Source organism: Pelophylax lessonae (assembly GCF_965119305.1).
Source record: "Pelophylax lessonae genome assembly, chromosome: 8".
NCBI classification, from domain to species: domain Eukaryota; kingdom Metazoa; phylum Chordata; class Amphibia; order Anura; family Ranidae; genus Pelophylax; species Pelophylax lessonae.
Window position 1 is genome coordinate 252,549,806 of NC_138775.1, and position 22,616 is coordinate 252,572,421.

The window sequence follows — 22,616 nt, forward strand, 5'->3', positions numbered from 1 at the left end:
TGTATGGCTGTGATACACTCCCGCGAGACTAGTCCTGACTCCAGATGAGGCTGTCCAAGGTGAGGGAGGCGGCCTAACTAGGCAGAATGACGTCACAAAAATATCGACAATATCGGCCAGTTCCGGTGCCGATACCGATATATAGGGGAAAGTGCATATCGGCCCCCGATATATCGGCCTATGCCTAATACAGACACACACACACTTCTCTCTTGATGAAAACTCATGGATCTCTGCAGTCTTGTTATCTCCGCCCTCATCTAGTCCTCTCCAGCTCTCATTGGCCCTCCTATGACTCACCCCTCCCTCCATTGCTGGCAAAGTCTCACGAGAGTGAGAGAGAGAGCTGTGCATGATGTCATTAGCCTAGGTAAATTACCAGACAAGAAAGAGGAAGTGGGCTGTATAAGGTATATAAGGTATTTACTGACAGAAAAGAAATGTTTTACTATCCAAAGTTAAAACAGCAAGCACTGAGGATTTAATAGATGGAAAGATGAAAAAATGACTGAAGAAATCTTCTTATAAAATTAACACTTTCCTACCCCTGAGTGACAATGCTGCTGTCTGCTGTGCCCCCTGTGCTCCTTCATTCACAGTGGAGGCACTCTATTACAGTCGGTGTGTTACTGGCCAGATCACCAGGTGAAAACAAAGGGAAAAAAGCCTAAGAAAAGAAAAAAATGCAACCACCACATCTAATGATTTGTAAGCTGCAATATTTTACATTTTTGGTTTTGAGTTTAATACCGCTTTAATTCTCTATCTGTGCACATTGAGGATATGCCCCTGACTCTAGCTGAGGGCCAGATAAAATCTTGAAGTGGACCATAGTTTTGAAACTCTTGCTTTAGACCATGACACAATTATCTGTGGATAGGACTGCCAGATGTAGAGCATATCTCCACCCACTAAACAGCCTCCATAACAGATTTTAGGATAGAATGAGTTGGCTTTAGCTATGTGAACAAACACCAAGTAGCAATCTATTATATAGGAGGTATTGGTGTGTGTGGGGAAGAGGGGTCTGTCTAGTTCAAAAATAATTAGAGAACACAATTGTGAGCAGAAAACCGCATCAACACCCCTCTATTGTACAATACAGCCTGCATAATGAGTTGTACTAATGTGATATTATTATATCTCCATGACATATTTACTGTATAATAAGAATAAGAGCCGGTTCACACTGGGGCGACTCAAAGTCGCCCTGACTTTGAAGCCGCCCCGTGCAGCACGACTTCATCGCGGCTTGCAAATTACTTCTCTAATAGAAGTCAATACAAGCCGCTCCGAAGTCGCCCCCAAGTAGTGCAGGAACCTTTTCTAAGTCGGAGCGACTTGAGTCGCTCTGATTAGAACGGTTCTATTGCACAGAATGGAGCGCGACTTGTCAGGCGACCAAGTCGAGTCAGTGTGAACCGGGAAATAATGTATTATTATTTTGTTACTAATAGCACATGATTGTGTTCTAGAATATACCAGTACCCAGGGCCATCTTACCGTATGGGCACGTTGAGCAGTTGCCCAGGGGCCCCACTTGCCGGGGGGGGCCTACCTGCCCAGCGACCCAGCCCCAGCCAATCATTAGTCCCGATTCCCGTGTGCATCCCACCACCGAACTTAGCAGGGGGCAAGCGCTTGCCAGCCCTGCGCTGCTGTCAGGCCACTTGGGCCGTGGAGGGGGAGCTCACAACTGCAGGAATGCCTGTCCGCCTCCACGGGAACAGCCGCACACAGGACAGTCAAATCTGACTCCCGTCCGTGTGCGTGTTCACTGGACCCAGTCGCCCAACTTGGAAGCTGTCATTAGCCTGCCACTGCTGTACCAATAAATATCGCTTTAACGATCATTTGCATTTTTATTCTTGTGGGTGATTGTGTAGGCGGGCCCCAGTGCACTGCATTGCCCGGGCCCTTTAATGCTCTTAACCACTTTAAAACCGGAAGATTTTACCCCCTTCCTGACCACGGCCTATATTGCGATTCGGCACTGCGGTATTTTAACGGACAATTGCTCGGTCGTGCGACGCTGTACCCAAATAAAATTTATGTCCTTTTTTCCCCACAAATAGATCTTTCTTTTGGTGGTATTTGATCACCTGTGCGATTTTTATTTTTTGCGCTAAAAACAAAAAAAGAGCAACAATTTTGGAAAAAAAGAAAATATTTTTCACATTCTGCTATATAACATGCCCAAAAAATTTTTTTTAAAAATCTAAATTTACATTTTAGGCCAATTCGTCTTCTGCTACAAATTTTTGGTAAATAAAAAAAAAAATCGCAATAAGCGTATTTTGATTGGTTTGCGCAAAAGTTATCGCATTTACTAACTACGGGAAAGATTTGTAATTTTTATTGTTTTTTTTTTTTTTTACTAGTAATGGCGGCGATCTGCGATTTTTTTGTGGGACTGCGACATTGCGGCGGACAGATCGGACTCCTAACTGACATTTTTGACACTTTTGGGGGGACCAATGACATTACTACAGTAGTCAGTGCTAAAAATATGCACTGTTACTGTAATAATGAAACTGGCAGGGAAGGGGATAACACTGTTGGTGACCAAGGGGTTAAATGTATGCCTCATGCTTACTGATGTGTGTGTGTGTGGGGGGGTTCTGTGACAGCTATGCTGAATCCTGTGATCTCCTCTTGTCTGTCACTGAGAAGATCTGCCTGCTTTGTTTACATAAGCAGGCGGGTCTTCTCACCGTTTCCACAACGATCGGGGAAGGGAGGCTGAATTGGCCGCCTCTCCTCCCCCGGCCCGACTCCCGCTGTGTTTAGCGTGCCCGCCGCCGGTATCACATGAACTCCAGCGACGAAGGTCTACATCGCTAGGCCCAGGAGAGCCGCACCGCCGCAGTAGGATTACTGTGAGCAGTCAGCTAGTGGTTAAGATGGCACTGCCAGTATCCACTGTGTCACCTCTGAAGGACTTCACAGTAATAGGCCGAAACACGTTACATATGGTGGCCAGCCGGGGACGACTATAGGCACAGCTTCCATACCTTTCTACTTATGTAATGGGTACTAGTTTATATTTTTACATGTATCTTCCTTCTGAATGGATGTAATATTCGTTTATTTTTCTACTTCTATTTTTTACAATTGTACAATAAAAATACTTTTTTTACTATATTGGTCCATCTTTAAAGTCCATGAGGGGTGTTGATGCAGTTTTCTTTTTCTTACAATTGTGTTCTCTTGACCCCAAATACCAATACATCATCACTAAACGAACACTACTAGATACTAGAGTAGACAATTATATGTGATGGACTGAATTGCTTTCCACTTGATCTGTGATTTAGCAGAAGAAATTCCTATATTCAGTTAACAGTTTATCAAAGGCTAGAATTAATGGATACGTACAGAAAATAAATCAAACCATAGGTGGTGGGAATATGCTTAAGGGTTCAATTACTAAGAGCAAACAGACTGTTCACTTTGCAGTTTCTCCGGTGCTTAGTAAGTGAGGTAAAGCTTAAAGCCTCGTACACACGCGTCGAAATTCGGCCGGGAATTTTCGTCCGACGACCGATCCGCCGTTTTCGGCTTGTTAGTATGGTGCTTCCGACAACCGACTCCGACTTTTCGGCCGAAAAAAATCTGGTGTGCATGCTATAAAATTTTTGTCCACCGTCAACCACGTCCGATTTTCGTGCAGTCAGTACAGATTTCGACAGGGAAAAATTTTATGAGCAAGACTGGGCATGCTCAGAGAAGAAAGAACACAAAGAAAGCAAACCAACACATGACATCACTTCTGAAGTAGAATTCTGTCGTACAGGAAACTTTGTGTGCAGTCTAGGCACATTCCAACCAACAGACACCACTCTGGACAAAAGACGAACGACCGGTCGGCGGAAATTCGTTGCGTGTGTACAAGGCTTTACTTTACAAAGAATACCCAATCACAGGCAAGGAAAAAACAGAATTTGTGCTTGCAGATGATTGGATGATGGCAGCCAGCTGTAATGTTCCGGTACCTTTGGTACCCTAAATTACACTTTCCACAAGTGTATGCGCCCTACCATTTACTTTTGGAAAGGTGCGCATACACCTTTAAGACTGGAGCTGTCATCACTCAGCGCCGGACTAGATGGCTATTTAAGGCGTCGGCTCTCACTCACATGTGTTCGTTCAAACACCCTTATCTGGATGCTAACCTTGCTTGAAGCTTCCATGCTTGCAAGCTTACTTCGCTGACGGAACCTCGCTGCGCTGATCCCTGTATCCCGCTACTGGATCATCCGCCTCTCCTGAACCACCCTTCGGCTGTATCGCTAATAGTGCTAAGTACCCCGCAGGGGAATTCTCTATAAACTTATACTAAGCTTACACTATCTAGCTCTGCATAGTAGAGACTGTTTATCACATCTGCATAAACTAGATTGCTAGCTCTTGAGACTACTGCTACTTTTCTGCACTGGGTTGATCTCTTTTGTATGTCCACCTGCTATTCTATCATCTGCTATCATACAACATTGTTAAACCTTCCTGCATCCATCTGCTACTGTCTCACCTTCAAGTGTCTATCACCTACCACCTCCACTCAACCTATCCCTCAAACCTTCATCATTGTGTTACCACATATATAAAGTCACTCTAGGAACCAGCTTGCTAATTGTGTGTATTTACTGGCTGAAATAAGACCTTCCACACATGATGAGTCATTGAGGTTGGGAATGGTATCTCAGCATATCTCTTACATGACAACTGACGTGGAACTATTTCTGCAGCTGAAAATCCACACCATATAAGAAACGCAGGAGCGTTACACCAGCACAGCTTCCCCTCATTTATTAAGCTCTGGAGCAACTGTTCTTGCAAAGTGCACAGTCTATTTGCCATCAGTAAATCAACCCTTATGTCCAGTACCAGTATCCCACCACACGGATCAGTATGAAATTTGTCCTAGGAGACAGCACAGAGCACACAGAACATTATACTAATAAGATCTGCACACAGTACCTGGCCATTAATGCACCCTCCAGCGATGATACTGGGGTCACTCGGACAAAAGCGGAAGCAATATATGTCATCTGGACATTCCAGCATTAGCTAAAGGACAGACAAGAAGAAATTTATAACTTACAAATTTTTACACATTTATTAGGATAGCAAATAAAAAGTGTTGGAATAAAGAGCCTTATTAAAAATACATCAGAAAGAGCACTCCTGATGTGCAAAGTACTTATTATTATTATTAATATTTGTATTAAATACCAGGGGGTTAGGAGAACCCCCTGATCATGAGCAGGGCTGATGTTAGAAATCACGGGGCCCTGTGAATTAACCCTTTTTAAATTGTTTTTTACATTTAACAAAAAAACAATTAAAAAATGACTAATTCACACAGGTTCTCTGTTATGTTTGTGTCCACTAATAATGATTTCAGTGTATTTTTAGTGAAAATATTGTCTTGAAAAAAATATTTTTTTTAAATGTTAAAAGTGTTTACAATTATTTTATTTTACATTTTTTTAAAAAGGGGGCACACAGGAAGGGGGAGTTATCAGGAGCAGGCAGAATAGGGAGGGGGATCGGTGCTGGAGAAGCAATTACAGGAATGATGCCCTGTGTCTGTGTCTCTCCCTGCAGCAGCTGAAAGCTTGCAGGACGGGGAGAAATTGGCTTTCAGCTGCTGCAGAGAGCCACACAGGGCTTCCTTCTATAATTGCCCCTCCTCCCGACCGCACTGAGTTCCCCTGCTGTTGGGGCCCCCCTGTGTGCCCGGGCCCCCTACAGAGGACTGGTGGTTCCCCCCCTATCAGCGGCCCTGATCATGAGACCTTACAATCATACAAACCCATAATTTACAAGCTTACAAACCCATAGCAACCATCGATCAGTTTTCAGTGGATTAGATTCAGTGGAAGATGGAATACAAAAGATGGCATGATTAGTATAATTAACCCTTTCGTGCCCAGGGGTCTGAAACCTAGATGCCCAGATGAAATTTAGCAGCATCAGCATGCATCAGTTAAAGTGTATCTAAAACCAATCTTTTTCCCCATTTTGGATAGAGTAGGAATTGGTTATACCCGTCAGTTTTTTTTTTTTTTTTTGTCATCTGCATCCTGTTCAAAAGATTTTCTATCACTTCCTGTCCTGTAGACACCAGGAGAGGAAACTTCTCTAAAGAGAGGTAATTCTCCTAGACCAGGGATCCTCAAAACTACGGTCCTCCAGCTGTTGCTGAACTACACATCCCATGAGGCATTGTAAAACTCTGACATTCACAAACATGACTAGGCATGATGGGAATTGTAGTTCCTGAACAACTGGAGGGCCGTAGTTTGAAGACCCCTGTCCTAGACAGTGGTCAGCAAAGCAAGTGTTCCCATAGGAAGAGTTCCCCCCCTATTAGGGTTCTGGTGGCAAATTTTAGATTTTTCCTCATATTTAGCCCAGTGACAGTGGTCCCCAGGACAAAGAGAGAGAGCATATAAAGCAGAAATAACAGCATAATAGGGGTTCCAAACCCTTCCCCCCAAAAAAACTGTATCCCTTTCTCTTTGTATTGCTTCTTTTGTGTGAAATCCCGGGTGTTCCTGCAAGTCCTTCTGCTTTCCTATTAAAAATTGACCACACTAAGCATGAGAGCACAGCATAGTCAGTTTTCTGGTTGTGCTGGGAACTCAGCCTGCTCTCCTTCAATGATCAGGCTTGTGCTGACACCCTCCCCCCCCCCCCCCCCCAAAGCCAGTCACTAGGAAGATTATTGTAATGCTGTTTCTCCTCCCCTAGCTTTCTGAGCTTTTTATTAAGCTGAGAACAAAAGTTAGGTGATCACTTATAAAAAAGGGAAAAAAAAAATATTTATAAATATAATATATACACTGCTCAAAAAAAATTAAAGGAACACTTTTTAATTAGAGTATAGCATCAAGTCATTTAAACTCCTGGGATATTGATGGGGTCAGTTAAGTAGCAGAGGGGGTTGTTAATCAGTTTCAGCTGCTTTGGAAATGAACAGGTGCATTAGATGGGCAACAACGAGACAACCTCCAAAACAAGAATGGTTTAACAAGTGGAGGCCACTGACATTTTTTTCTGGCTGTTATTTACTAGTTTTGCATTTGGCTAGGGTCAGTGTCACTACTGGTAGCATGAGGCGATACCTGGACCCTATAGAGGTTGCACAGGCAGTCCAACTCCTCTAGGAGGGCACATCAATACGTGACATTACCAGAAGGTTTGTTGTTTCTCCTTCCATAGTCTCAAGAGCATGGAGGAGATTCCAGGAGACAGGCAGTTACTCTAGGAGAGCTGGACAGGGCCACAGAAGGTCCTTAACCCATCAGCAGGACCGGTATCTGCTCCTTTGTGCATGGAGGAACATGATGAGCACTGCCAGAGCCTTACAAAATGACCTCCAGTAGGCCACATAAGGCGGCTTACCTGTAGGTAAAATAAGTATCTTCTAAACGTGCATTGTTTAGGAGATATTCATCCTGGATGCAGCCGCTGACATCACCGCTGCATGCACTCTGAAGGTCGGGAATACTGTGCCCGACCTTCAGAGCTTCCTGCTGGAACCAAGGGTTCTTGTGCGCATGCGTGGGAGTGACATCACCGCAGCTCTGGCTACTCACAGCGCTGGAGCCCATGAACCCGAGAGAAAGACCAGGGAAATTTGTCAGCCTTCTCAGCGGTGACAGCGTGCTGTTGGAAGGGCTTTGTTCTAAGGTAAGTATTTAAAAAGGTGCTAGTATGCGATGCATGCTAGCACATTATGCCATGGTCTTACAGGTGTTTTCCTTTTTTCTTTTATTCTGCAGCAGTTTACTACCGCTTTAAAGCAAAATTCACCTACAGCATTAGGCCTATTGGCGTAGTCTGGTAGCATGCGTGGACAGCCCAAAGCTGGCTAACAACAACTCTGTTTCTCTAAGGCAGTATGACTTTGGCAAAGTCCCATGTATAATAAACCATGGTGGAGGAATAAAAGCTCTTTGCACAGCAAAAAAAAAAATCAGGATTCATTTTTCACTGGTGTCTAAAATCTGATTGGCCCTTATAGAGTACTGGACTTTACACATCATCAGTGTGCTTCTGCTGAACCGCCATGCCTGCCTGAAGAGAAGAGCACTATATTCAGTCCATTATGGACTAGAAAGATAGGTTATGATCAGCGTATCTTTACAAAACAGATCTGTCATCTGAAAAGAACCCCGACTTTATGGTCTCACCTGGGGATGGATGGGGTCACTCAGGCTCCAAATAAGAATCAGTGATGGTTTCAGGATAAGTTTGGAAGATAAGTTTACTCGATCCTCCAAAGAAAGTCGTTCAGTTAGCGAAACCGCTACCAAGCCTGGCAGATAAAACACACAATTCAGTGATTAATTTTTATTAAAGCAGATGTATATTATTATATGTGTAATATGCATGCAAACATGTTAGAGTGAATCTTTGGGTATGTTTTGCAACCAAAGTGACAGATTTAGTTCTGCACACAGAACTGGGAAGTCCTAAGGTGCACGTTTCAAAAAAAGATGCAGATATGCATTAAGGGAAATACTGTCCTAATGATTGTGGCTGCTAAATCCGTTGTTTCCTATATTTTATATTACAGGTTAGGGACAGAGTTATTATCTGAATAAATGCTGCATAATAAATTAGAATATCTACACCTGTTAAAAATGCGCTCCTTCTATGCGGCCTATCTGGGCGTATCGCTTGCGGTTCTGACTGTAGTAATAACCCGTATTATATTGCCGTGCACGTTTGGATGTTAAATGTTAACCAAATCCATTCATTTACAGTTTTAATATAATTGTTTTCACATTGGTTTGCAATGGACACACATTGATGATCTGTGATATGTTATTATTCTATACACATTTGTGGCACATGCACATTGCACTAAGGGACATTATTTCTAAGGTCCCTTTCACACGGCCTTTCCGATCAGGTCAACCTGTCAGTTTTTTTCAGGCGGACCTGATCGGATGCTCCATGTACGCACCTCTATGGAGCAGCGGATGTCAGCGGTTAAAAAAATGGAACGGACGAAAAACAGGATGAAAACAAACGGTCCATTTTGCATCCATTTTTGCATTGGTTTTGAAAAAGTTTTTTATTATCAGAAAATAAGGATCACAGACAAAAAAATGATGTGCATTTGAAACAGGGCATATTGACAATTAGACATTCACAGGGCCACCCAAAGGGCCAGCACCTCATAAACAATAGAAGACCCCATCTGGGACCTCGTACTAAACGCCTTATCGCCCTACTCCTTAGGCGATGTTCACATGTAGGCGTTTTGGGGCGTTTTTGGGGAGTTTTTCTGCTCTCGGATCAGATCAAAAAACACCCAACAAGACAAATCCTATTCATTTCAATGGCACCTGTTCACATATGAGCGTTTTGACGTTTTAAGCGAAACGCCCAACGCTCCAAAAAGTACATGAGCTTCTTTTTGGGCAGATTACAGGCGTTTTTATTTTTTTCCATTGGTCACTAGTCAACCTAAAAATGCCTGCACAAAAACACCTGTAAAAACTCCTGTAAAACGCCTGAAAAAACGCCTAAAAAAACACCTGTAAATAGCAATGCCAAGATGTGAACGTAGCCTAATAAGGCTCCATTCACACCTGGGCGTTTTCAGCTCCAAAAACGCTCAAAAGAAACGCTTCCAAAACGCCCAACAAGTAAAACCCCATTCATTTAAATGGCCCCTGTTCACATCTGAGCGTTTTGCAAAACGCCTGTAGTGGAAAAAAGTACATGAGCTTCTTTTTGGGCTGATTACCAGCGTTTTTGATAGATGTCAATGAAAAACGCCTGAAAAAATCGCGGTAAAAATCGCGGTAAAATCGCAGTAAAAAACGCTACGCTCAAGTGTGAATGCAGCCTTAGAATCTGATATTTGTTTTTTTTTTTTTCTTTTTTTAAACAAAGAATAACAGAGGATGACACCATAACTGCCCCACTTCCGCGCTCCTCCCTCCCCCTTCAAACACCCCATCATCCTGTATGAATAAGGAGGCAACAGGCCTCATACTTTGGACATACCAACTATTTACAATAACATTGGAGAAATGCAGACCGGGCAAGGAAGCCCAAGCCCTGTGTGTCAGACAGTGTGTAGCACTTAAAGTGGTTTTCAACCCCCCCTCTCTAACCTGTACCTATAGGTAAGCCTATAATAAGGCTTACCTATAGGTACTGTACTTGCACCGTTTAGGAGATATTTAATTTGCATGCAGCCAGCTACATCACTGGCACATGCGCTCTGAAGGAACGGCCGTAAACGGTGGCTCCCGCGCGCATGTGCGGGAGTGACGTCATCGCGGCTCTTGCCAATCAGATGGGCAGAGGTTGCGAACCAGGAGGTAGGACAGCTGAGCATGTCGGCCATGTCACTGGTGAGCAGGCAGCACTGCGGGGGCTTCATCCTAAGGTAAGTATTTTGTAATGAGCTAGTATGCGATGCACACTAGCTCATTATGCCTTTGTCTTTCAGGTTTTTTTTTTTGAGATTTACAACCTCTTTAACCCCCAACCTTGTTATAGGGCAATCAAGACACATGCAGCAGCGTCCTCGTCGCAAGCCCCCCCCCAATGTAATTATCCATCTCACATTTTTGCATTGGTAGTGGATGTGTAAAAAAAAAAAAAACTGATGTACAACTGATAAGAAACTGTTGAAAAACTGATGTAAACTGGTCCATTTTTTCCTTTGAAAAAATGTGACTGAACTAATGAAACAAATGGAACGCTCGTGTGAAAGGGTTCTCAGACTCGGTTCACACTCGCGCGACTTGTCATCCTGACAAGTCGCGCTGCCTCGCAGTCCATTGACCGCTACAGGACCCGTTCTAATAGGAGCGACACAAGTCGCTCCGACTTAGAAAAAGGTTCCTGTACTACTTTGGGGCGACCTCGGAGCGACTTGCATAGACTTCCATTATGTGAAGTCCGTGCAAGTCGCTCCGAAGTCGTGGTGCATGGCAATGCACAAGTCGCCCCCGAAGTAGTACAAAGTCGTGTCGCCTTAGTGTGAACCGACTCTAAGGTGCGATGCGAGAAACCCTAAGATTCAGTGCTGGTTCCTGCATCACACCAGAATCGCACACTGAGATCTGCAAATCGTTGGGGGTGTCAATGTAAAGTTAACGACACCCCCAGATTGGATCGCAGTGCGAACTGTTAAATGGTGCAGGAATCAGATCGCATAGGTGTGAGTTTAGTTTAACAAAAAAAGAAGTACTTAGCCCCTTCACGCATTATGTGATGGCTGTGATTGGCTTTCACTGTGGTTACATAATTGGGAGTCCATATCACTGACCCCTGATCACAAGATATGACCAAGAGCTGTTGGTGACAGCTCAGTCAGTGTGCTGGAGGCAGGCCCAAGAATGGATTTTTATCTACGCCATCAAAGGTGCATTTTGCTGCTAACCCCCCCCCCCTCCTGCCCGTAATGTGAAGGGGCGCAGTGTGAAAGACATAAGAGGCCGGGGTTATGCATTCGCCAGAGAACCTTTGTAAATGAGCCCTTCATTGTCTTTAATTTTTTTTTTTTTTTTAATTGTATTCAACAATTATTTTGTATTTATTTATTTTTACACAAAACTGTTGGAGGGAGGATGGACTCTAAACAGACCCCTGATTGAGACAGAGAAAGGGACTGAGTACATAAATTCCTCCATCCCTTTCTCAGCCGCCTCAAGGGCACTGGACAGTGAGTAAACAGAAAGCGCTCTGTACAGAGGCTCCCATTCATTCACAAACTGAAGCATAGGAAACAGTTTCCTATGCTTCAGTTATGAATACAGTGCGTGATTGGTACTGATTAATCACTGTTTATTTACAAAAGGAAGGGGCCTCTCCATCCTTAAAGTAGCAGCAGCTGTGGGATGGGGGGGGCACACAGGGGGGCCCGGGCAGCAGGGAGTTAGAGGACGGGGCAACAGAGGAATTAAAAGTGAGCAGGGTAGAGGGTGATCTGTGTGGTGGGAGGGTAAATACAGGAACCAATCCCCTGTGTGTCTCTCCCTACAGCAGCTGAATGCTGGCGGGAGGGAGAGGAGGAGAAACTAGCTTTCAGCTGTTGCAGGCAGAGACACTCAGGGGATTGGTTACTGTATTTACCCTCCCGCTGCACCGATCACCCCCTCTGCTGCCCACATCTGATTCCTCTGATGCCCCCCGGGGCCCAGGTACCGTTGCTACCCCCTTATCAGTGGCCCTGTCCGAATCCCCAGCAAGTGGCTGGGGATTCCAATTTTACCGCACCCCTATCCTGGCGCCCTAAGGTGGCGATCTAAGCAGACTTTTGCTGGCGCTGGCGCTGGCGCTGGCCCTGGCTAGAGGCATGCAGTAAACAGACTCTCAGCATACAACATCAGGCCGCTCTGGTCGCATACATATAGCGGCTGGGCATTAAAGCCCAACTTCCTCCAATTTTCTGCCAACGCATGGTCAGCAAGAGGTTACAGTTGTGGCAGAACAAAGAAAATAGGTAGACAGGGGCTATTTAGCCAAAAAATCATTAGAACGTAACCTGTTGCTTTGGCCGCAAAAAAGACCCAAAGATCCATGCTAACATTTTTAGCACATTTATTAACATGCAACTGCTTTAATAAATATCCCCTATTGCTTCCACGTGTATACAATTATTACATCTGCCCCCTGGCAGCAGCAATGCCATTCATTACCATGCAGCGTGGGGTGCCAGTCGATGCAGCTGATGGTTTTGTCTTTGCCAAATTGGTGGTCTGTAAAAGACTGATACTCCTTGAGGTGAGAGTCGGATCTTGTACCGAACATGCTCTCCTGTTCAGACAAGGCTTTCCAGTCATCTACAAAAGCGTTGAGAATTTCATTTTGCTGTAGCGCTAATTCCAGCCTATTTAAAAGAGGGGGTTCAATTTCTTAATACAACTGAAAAACTTTGAAAACATATTTAAAAAACAATATCAAACTGTCTGTACAAGGAGGCAGCAAATTAAGGAGCAGCTATCAATAAACTATTATATATTTATTATTAGACATATAAAATATCAGATAACACCCACGATTTAGTAAAAAATATAATGCCGTAAGGAAAAAGGGTTGGTGAGTTAGAAACTGTTTCTGATTTTTTTTCCTTAAAAGAAGATTTAAGGGTCCACTAAAAAAAAAAAGCAAAAAAAAAAAGAAAAAAAAAAAACACAGCGATAGGGCTGCTTAAAGAGGTTGGTTTTCTGAAAATGAAAAGTCAGGAGCTAAAATAAATAAATAAATTAATAAATACATTTTATGAATGAAGGAATAAATAACGGGGAAGGGAAATAAGTAGGACCTCAGACTCCCCAGCACAAATAGCTTCCACACAAGGGAAAAGGGGAATTGGAAAAAGTGGAAGTGGATCTGGATTTTTGGGTACCAATAGATCATGGAAAGTGAGAAAAAAGAGAAAAAGTTAAAATGAAAGATATCTTTATTAAATACACATTAAAATATGCAGATGTACAAAGCATCACAACAAATATTTAACAATCGAGTCGACAACTGCAGTGCCAACTTAAGTTGATACAATTCCCAAATATGGAAGAGACCAGAAAAATCTTAGCAAATTCCTCTACATGTTTCGCGGACTGAGCCGCTTTCTCAGGAGGATTTAATGGGTTAAATTTAATATCTGAGAAGAATAAGAAAAACAAATGTAAAGAACATTACCTGTTTGTACAAAAATTACAATCATTACATTAATTAATATTATTATTATTATTTATATTTAAATTTTATGAATGGGCTTTAAAGTGCATGCAATAGTGTGGAGTAATCTAGTGGTATCTAGCAGATAGGGATATAAATAAGCCCCTTGGTTAAAATATATAAAGAATAAAATAATTATATTAATTAATAAAGAAAAAATATGAATTAAGAAAATAACTCCAAAAGAAAGCCTTCTTTGTCTGAAAAAAAAAAAATATATTTGTATGATATCACAAGTAATAGAAAAAGTATTGCCAAATGCATAAGCCCCTAGCTGACATTGATGACAAAATTAGCTCTAGGGTTTTATTGGTTAAAGTATATGTAAACTCAATAGCTAATATCTCATATAATCTCCAGGCACTTCCTGTTAGAAGGTGACAACGCTCTGTCCCTGTGTCCTATCTTTACTCCTGCATTGTCACTCTGTCACACTGGATTCAAGTAAAGACTAAGGCTCCATGTACACGGGACGCTGGAAATGGCCGTTTAGGAGCAGTTGGGCGTTTTTTTCAGAAGCCCCTGAACCCATCTACATTTTATCTTATCTGTCCATGTACACCAGGTCGTTTACAGTCATTTGCAGGCAGTTGCGTTCAGGGACTGTTTTTAGAACGCAATTATTTGCGTTCGAACGTGTGTTTCCCGGCGTTTCAAGCGCACAAACGCGTCCGAACGCGTCTGAACGCGTCCGAACGCGTCTGAACGCGATGACCCGCGTTTAGCGTTCACGTTTTTCCATTTTAAAGGGGAATAATTTTTTTGACCTCTAGGAACGCTTCTAAACGCAAACACTGCTAAACGCCCGCTAAACGCGGGTACAAACGCGACTGAACGGACGTTTCAAACGTCCTAAAAATTCCAGCATTCAAAGGGACTTTTAACAACGTCCCGTGTACATGGAGCCTAAAAGTAGCTGTTTCACCACACACGCTGGCATGGCCCTTTGTTGTCACCATCAGAAAACCCTGGGAAATGCCATGCAGTCATCACTGGAGTGCATGTAGACAGGAAATGGCTGCAAAGATGCTACAGGAGATCAGCAGTACTGGGATGCAACACAGAATAAAAATAGGGTGACATGTCTTCTCTTACATACCATATTATCTTCTATTATTAGCAGTTGCACTAGGCCTGCTGAATTTAAAATCATCAAATAAAAAAAATACAAAATTATAAATATGTGATTTCAAGAAGTTTATAGAAAGAATAAGATTACTGAAAATAAATTTATTATGATTTATGACTGTTACAATATTGACACACTAACCTTACTGAAACGGAATTAATAAAATCCTTTAGATCTTTAGAAGACAGCAACTCCTGTTTTTCTTCTTCTGAAAACTCTCGTGGCTGGTACTGAGTGCAGGCGTTCCGTGGATAAGTCCTTAAAGAGACATATGAGGGAGACAGCAAATGGTCAGAAGAATGGTTATGAAAATAATGCTGGCTATACACTACACAATCGCTGTACAATCTCCTTTGGAATTACCTAAACTATATAATATGAAGACAAACCTAAACAATCCAATTCATTTGCATCAAATCATGTAGGCACTTGCAATGTATTGTTGAAGATAGGTCTAAATAGAATTGTACTGTCAGATCGAATAGTGTATAGCAGTGTAAATTTTGATGTCAATTTTGATGTCTGTAGTTTCAGTCCTAGTCTTTTGAATAAAATGCCATTTTAGTTAAAGTTGAATTTTAGTAATCTGAGTTCTTTAAGTTTTAGTCGTAGTTCAGTCGACTAAAATCCCCGGTACATTTTAGACAACTAAAATTGTTTTAGTCCACTAAAATCGAATGGGTTTGGTTAAATTGTAATGCATTATTTAAGAATTTCTCTAGAATTTCAAAACAAATTATATACTCCTGGAGTAAAAATCCAATAACACGGTACTATTTATGGGATTAAGGTTTGAACACGCACTACCAACACAGATTTAACCGTTGTGATATATAACCAGTAGGGATGGGCTTTGTGTTCGAGTCGAACCTAACTTCGACTCGAAAACAGCCTGTTTGCTCGTTCACCGAATGGCGAACAAATTAAATGGGCTTCTTCGTGGGAACTTCGAGTTCCCGCATCCATAATGCACTGCGCTCTGGCAATGCATTATGTGATTGGCCAAAGCATGGACTCTGCCCTCCATTGCTTTGGCTAATCAAATCATCTGTGCCATGATTGGCCAAAGGCAGATGCCTTTAGCAAATCATGACTCAGGGGCAGCTGTTAAACTCACTACACTCTCCCTGAAGGAATTCCACTTATAAATCACCCACTGGCGAAGGGATTCAAACCCACAACCTCTCAATTGCAAGCCTGGTATTCTACCACCTACGCCACCGTCAAGCCTTCTTAGGCTGAACACACTCTCCCTGCCTAACTAACTAACTTCTATATCTAGAAGTTAGTTAGGCAGGGAGAGTGTGTTCAGCCTAAGCAGGCTTGACTGTGGCGTAGGTGGTAGAATACCAGGCTTGCAATTTAGAGGTTGTGGCTTCGATCCCTTGGCCAGCGGGTGATTTATAAGTGGAATTCCTATAGGGAGATTGTAGGGAGTTTAACAGATAGTGCAGTGTAGTGTAGTTGACAATACATTGCTGGCAGGGAGAGATTTTTGCTTTATATATATATATATATATATATATATATATATATATATATATATATATATATATATATATTTTATATTTATATTTTATAATTATATAGGCACTTCAGTTTATATCAGTTTATGTCAGTTTTGCTGAAAAAAAAAAATGGCGTAGGACCCCCCCCCCCCCCCAGTCCATTCCAGGCCCCTCGAGTTTGCATGTTTACAAGAACATTTCCCCTGTTTGAGATGTTCTGGTGCGAACCGAAAAGAGGGGGGGTGTTCGGCTTATCACTTATAACCAGTGTTAATTTTGAAGTCAAATTTCGGCTTAGTTTTAGTCATAGTCTTTTGAATAAAATACCATTTTAGTTTTAGTCGTATTTTAGTCATCTAAATTGTTTTAGTTTTTAAATTATTATTTTTCTTAATGCTAGAACAACTCTGAGGTTTAATAAAGAGGTTTAGAGCTACAGAGGTGAGAGATAAAAAATGGCTTCCCAGTTTTTTTGCATGATATTCAGATGTCATGTTACTGAGAATGAGGCTGATTTACTAAAGGAGTTGAAAATCTTCACACAAATAGTGTAAATATTATTTGTAGTTATCCAATCATGTCCGTATGAAAAAAGTAAGCAAAAATTTGCTTTTCACATGATTGGATAATTGAAGTAAATACATTGCATGAAGATTCTCAACTTTAAAAAATCAGCCACAATTAAGGAGATTTACTAAAATTGGTGCAGACAGAATCTAGTGCATAGTAACTAATCAGTTAGTTGTTTAATTAGGCTTTGACAATAAAACCTGAAAGCTGATTGGTTACTTGTGCTAGAATATGTGTGCACCAGTTTTAGTAAGGCCCCTTTCACACTTGTGCAGCTTGTCCTGCGACTTGGGACTAAAAAGTCACATTACAAGTCGTACCCTATGATTTCCAATGAGTACCATTCAAATCTGTGCGACTTCAAGTCTCAACGAGTTCAAAGTAGTCCCTGCACTACTTTGGTCCAACTTTGATGCGTTTTGAGGTCCAAAGATCTCAAGATTACACAGGCATTGCTTCAGTCCAGTCAAAATCACGGCAAAAAAATCACAGCAAAATCGTGTGACTTTTAGGTCGCACAAGTGTGAAAGGGGCCTAAATTTCCCCCCAATATGTCACATTGCTCATGTAACAGGTTCTCTTGATATGGCACCCCCATCCATTGATAACCTCCTTCACGGTGATGCTTCCCTAATCTGCAGCAGCACTGAGAAATACCCAATATTCCTAGGTAAGGAGGATCGATTGCTATACTCATCAAGACCATAAGAGTTGGTGGCTCTATTTTCTCAGAGAAAGATGCTTGAAATGTATGCCCAAGTGGATGGTCAAACACTCCCACTCTTGAGTCTGCAACAAAGGAAAGAATCTTTGCTGTGTACTCACAAACCTTCAACCATCGTGGAAATGTCTTCATATTGATCTCCCCTTACAGGGAAGCTTACAGGGGGTTTAGACATATTGCTCAGATACAAGAAAAGTGTAGTGGGGGCACACAGGGAACCTGAGAATTAGTTGGTAGGATGTGAGCTTTCATAAGAACCTGTCATTTGTCCTGAAGTAAGGGCCAAGTAACAAAATCTCTTTAAACCAAAAAATGATTTCTGTGGTCTAAGTCTCACTAACCTTTTCTCTATCCTCTTACCAAAGCAAATCTCTCAAGACTGAATCCTGGATTATGGTCTTACCACTGGGTCTGTGTGCTCTGCTCCTGCAGAAGTGGGATGACCTGTATTCCTGTATCTCGCTCCTTAGGTATAACGTTGAAACGCTTGTCTTGATAAGATGTGCATTCCATATACCCATCTTTCACATCTGATGCATTGCAATCGCTGAAATTAACGTGCGCTCCAAATTCACGACGAACTCGTGATATCATGAATTTAATCTGCAGAAAACAGGACCCCGAATTCAACTAAAACTCAGAATACAGTGCAGTGCAGCAAAATGAAACCATACTAAAGTTCATGTTACCTTAGCTAAACATTTTGCTGGCCTAAATTCATAGACAAGAAGACTAGCCAAATCAGTTTTTCGTTTTGGATATAGTGGGGAAGAGTTAAAAACCTCTGTTATGTTTTATTGCTGTCTGTGTCCCCCACTGGATAGATTTTTCATTACTTCCTGTCCTAGGTGGACCCATTCTCTTACACAAAAAGTTAAGGAAAATCTCCCTATGGGAACACGGAGAGCAATACAAACTATGACTAAAGCTAGCCACAGATGGATCAAAATTTAGCCCGTTCAGCAGAGACCTGCACATTTTGATTTATCTATGGTCGTTCCCGGAGTCAATTTAGTGATCAACTCCTCCGAAACAGGACTGCTGGAAAATTTGTGCTCAATCAGCACATGCAGCCAGTTGGCTGCATGTGCTGATCAGTGTATAATGACAGAGGAGGCATCCCGCTGTCAGAATACAATAGTGATGCTGGGAGGATTTTCCCATCCACCTCAATTGCGTGGATGGGGCAATCGATTCAGATTTTTTTTTTGCGATCTGCCCACTAGCTGATAAAAAAAAAAAAAACGGAATCATGTATGGCCAGCTTAATGCCTCGTACACACGCATCGATTATTGGCCGGGAATTTTCGGCCAACGTCCGATCGGCTGATTTTCGTCTTGTTAGTATGATGCTTCCGACAACCGACTCCGACTTTTCGGCCGAAAAAAATCTGATGTGCATGCTATAAAATTTTTGTCCGCCGTCAACACAACGGCTGATTTTCCGTCAGTCAGTACAGATTTCGGCAGACAAAAATCTGATGAGCAAGACTGGGCATGCTCAGAGAAGAAAAAACACACAGAAAGTAAACCAGCACATGACATCACTTCTGAAGTAGATTTTTGTTGGCCGAGAAAATTTGTGTGCAGTCTAGGCACATTCCAACCAACAAAACACCACTCTGGACAAAAGTCGGACGATCGGTCGGCCGATAAACGTTGCGTGTGTACGAGGCATTAGGCTAATCGTACATGGTACAATCTGAATATACAATCTACATACAATTCATTTTACATTTACCAAAACTATGTAATACAAAGACTTATCTGAACTATCCAATCAATCTTTATCCATCCAAGAACACCCTTGCACTAAATACCTATTGTTAGGTACCTATTGTTAGATCTAATTGGCCCCAGCCCTTCCCATCTCAACTTAAAAACCATGTTCTATTTCCATATGTGTCCTGGTTTACCCTCGCTTCACATCACAGGTGGTGGTCACCAGAACAGGAAGTGAGAAGTCTTCTAAACATTTTTTTAGGCACCTGGCCTAGTTTTTTAATATTCAATTCAACATATTGGGTTCCAACGAGAACTTAAATATCACTTATAAGAGGACCTGCCCTTTAACTAAGTATGGCACAGTTACTGTCACCTTTTCTCTGGATTCTCTGACCATTTCCTCTTCAATTTCCTTTTCACTACCAAGAGAAACCCATGGTTTGGAAATAGGTGGGTGATAGGTGTAATCTTCTGTGTCTTCTTCCTTTGCTTCTTCATCAACTACAGACTCAGGGGGCTACAAGACAGCAAAAATGAAAATTTCCCATCACTGTTGGTTTGTTGAGTTACTTTGCGGCTCTTAGGTTTTCATATTCTCTGTGGGACTTAACCACCGCTTATACAGTATTTTAGAAACAGCAATATCGCATTAGATATTGAGCAGTAATGTGCAATTAATTTACTTAAACTGGTATTAAACCTAGAAACAAACATTTTATATATTATATATATTGCAGCTTGCCAATCCATAAATGTGGTAGATTAATTAATTTTCTCTTTTATTTTCGTTCATTTTCACCTGGTGATCCGGCTCATAACACACTTCCTGTCTTAGGGTGCCTCCACCCAGGATGAACTTTGGACAGCAGCATTGAAAATCTAGCAAGAGTCTTAACTTTGAGCAAAGTTGGGAGGGGTTAGAACCCCTGTCTAGTTTTATTACCATTTCCTTGCTGACATTTTTGAGAAAAAGAAACAGAGGTTCTACTACTCTTTTTCCTATTTTTAGAAAAAAGAAAAATTGTTTTTAGTTCAGTTTGTGTCCTCTTAGGAAGACCTATTCATTTTTTTGTAACTGTTCTGTCTCCGATTGGAGAAAATACATATAGAACTTTGCCCCGTAAGGTCCGTGCTGACTCCCCCCCCCCCCCATCTGCTCCTGCTGAGGCCAAGCAAACAACAGATAGAGGAAATGGTATTTCAGGTGATACAGGGGGCCAAATAACACAGCATAAGCCCTGTGCTGTATAACATGCTTTGAAGGAACAGGTTCTTTTTTTTTTTTTTTGGGGGTAACAAACGCTTTAGGTGTTAGTAACTTAAAGCTAGGAAGGAGACGGCTGCTCCATAATGGCAGCTTAACTTGGCTCTGATCACTTACCACTGACAATGGCAAGAGGAATGCAGAGAGTGGGGAGAGAACGTGTCAGCCTATGTATTCCTCCTGCCATTGCCTGTCTGTGTAAACTGCTCAGAGCCAATTAAGCTGCCATTATGGAGCAGCCGTCTCCTTCCTAGCTTTAAGTTACTAACACCTAAAGCGTTTGTTACCCCCACAAAAAAAAAAAAAGAACCGGTTCCTTTAAATAATGTTATACAGCACAGGGCTTATGCTGTGTAATTTGGCTCCCTGTATCACCTGAAATACCTGGCTGATCCTGCCAGTTTCTACCCTCCCCCTGTAAACTGACCATGGTGTATCATGGCTGCTGAGCCTTAAAATTGTGGTCAGTTTACGTGCCTCCGTCAGCCGCAGCCCTCCTACATTTCCCTCTGTCCTTTCCCAGCTCCTGTGTCAGGTAACCCCCCCCTCCCCTTCTGCTGCTGAAAAACCTTTTAATATCTTATATAATCCTCTTTTTTTCCCCAATGCTAGGTGCTCCTGTCTATGTGTTTTATTAAAAAAATGCTGTTTCTACCTGTTTTCAGAGTGCTGCTCGGCCGTCACATGATCGGCCGGTTCTCTCCTCTGACTGACGTCAGTAGGGGAATCTCGGCCCCGCACGCTGCAGCTGTTAGGCAGGAAGAGAAGAGAGGCAGCGGGTCACATGACCGGCTGGCTCTCTCTTCCTCCCCTCCTGACTGACGTCAGCAGGGGAATCTCAGCCCTGCCCTTGCAGCTGTCAGACGGGGAGAGGAGAGAGGCAGTGGGTCATGTGACTGGACGGCTCTCTCCTCCTGACTTACGTTAGCAGGGGAATCTCGGCCCCGCCCGCTGCAGCTGTCAGGTGGGGAGAGGAGAGTGGCAGCAGGTTACGTGACCGGCCGGCTCTCTCCTCCTCCCCTCCTGACTGACGTCAGCAGGGGAATCTCAGCCCCGCCCACTGCAGCTGTCAGACGGGGAGAGGAGAAAGGCAGTGGGTCACGTGACGTCCAATCCGTGCTCTGAAAACAGGTAGAAATTGCATTTTTTTTTATAACACACAGTGACAGGAGCACCTAGCATTGGGAAAAAAATGGATTTTTGTAAAATCTTACCGTAAAATCCTTTTCTCTTAGCTCATTGACAGACGTAGTCCTCGGTGATACACCACCTTCGGGTTATGTTGCCTCCACAGGAGCAGGACTAGACAGGAAATTAAAAAGCTCTGGCCACACCCCAGGGGCAGTCCCAGAGGGTATATCCTCTCTCTCTCTGCCTCAGCAAATCAGTTATGTGAAAAAGCAGTCTTTAGAGATTTTAACCCAACTCAAAAAACAGAGGGGCGGGGACTACGTCTGTCAATGAGCTAAGAGAAAAGGATTTTACGGTAAGATTTTACAAAAATCCATTTTTCTCTAGCGCTCATTGACAGACGTAGTCCTCGGTGATACACCACCTTCGGGACGTCCCAGAGCAGTATCACAACTGAGGGGTGGGAAAATGGAAATCAAATCCCAATCTAGAAGGCCCAACCGGTGCCAACTAGAAGTTTACAATGCTCATCCTTAATGATGAGACTCAACAAAAAAAGAGAAAAAAATTTTTTTTTTTTTTTTTTCAAACAGAAAAAACCCTCGAGGTAGACCACCGGTCTCCTCAAATTGCGGCCTGCAAAACCTTGCGGCCAAATGAGGCATCCGCCGATGCCGTCACATCAATTTTATAGAACTTTGTAAAGGTATGTACCGACGACCAGGTGGCCGCCTTACATACCTGGACCACTGACGCCTGATGGCGAAAGGCCCAGGAAGTACTGAGCGCTCGAGTGGAGTGCGCCCTAACAGGGAACGGAGGACTCTGACCCTTAATAGA

At 42.6% G+C, this 22,616-nt stretch overlaps 1 protein-coding gene across 2 annotated transcripts in view; it reads right to left on the minus strand.

Annotated features, from left to right (window-relative positions):
- The window catches only part of DNAI3 (dynein axonemal intermediate chain 3), a gene marked incomplete at its 5' end in the record, with an annotated part of 119,222 nt that overhangs the window by 60,208 nt on the left and 36,398 nt on the right, over nucleotides 1-22,616 (minus strand). For both annotated transcript variants that reach the window (XM_082265820.1, XM_082265819.1), the window contains 6 exons: nucleotides 4,981-5,070; nucleotides 8,205-8,329; nucleotides 12,684-12,874; nucleotides 14,996-15,112; nucleotides 18,060-18,259; nucleotides 19,755-19,898. In XM_082265820.1, coding sequence (XP_082121946.1) covers nucleotides 4,981-5,070; nucleotides 8,205-8,329; nucleotides 12,684-12,874; nucleotides 14,996-15,112; nucleotides 18,060-18,259; nucleotides 19,755-19,898 — 867 coding nt within the window. The remainder of the gene's footprint in view (nucleotides 1-4,980; nucleotides 5,071-8,204; nucleotides 8,330-12,683; nucleotides 12,875-14,995; nucleotides 15,113-18,059; nucleotides 18,260-19,754; nucleotides 19,899-22,616) is intronic.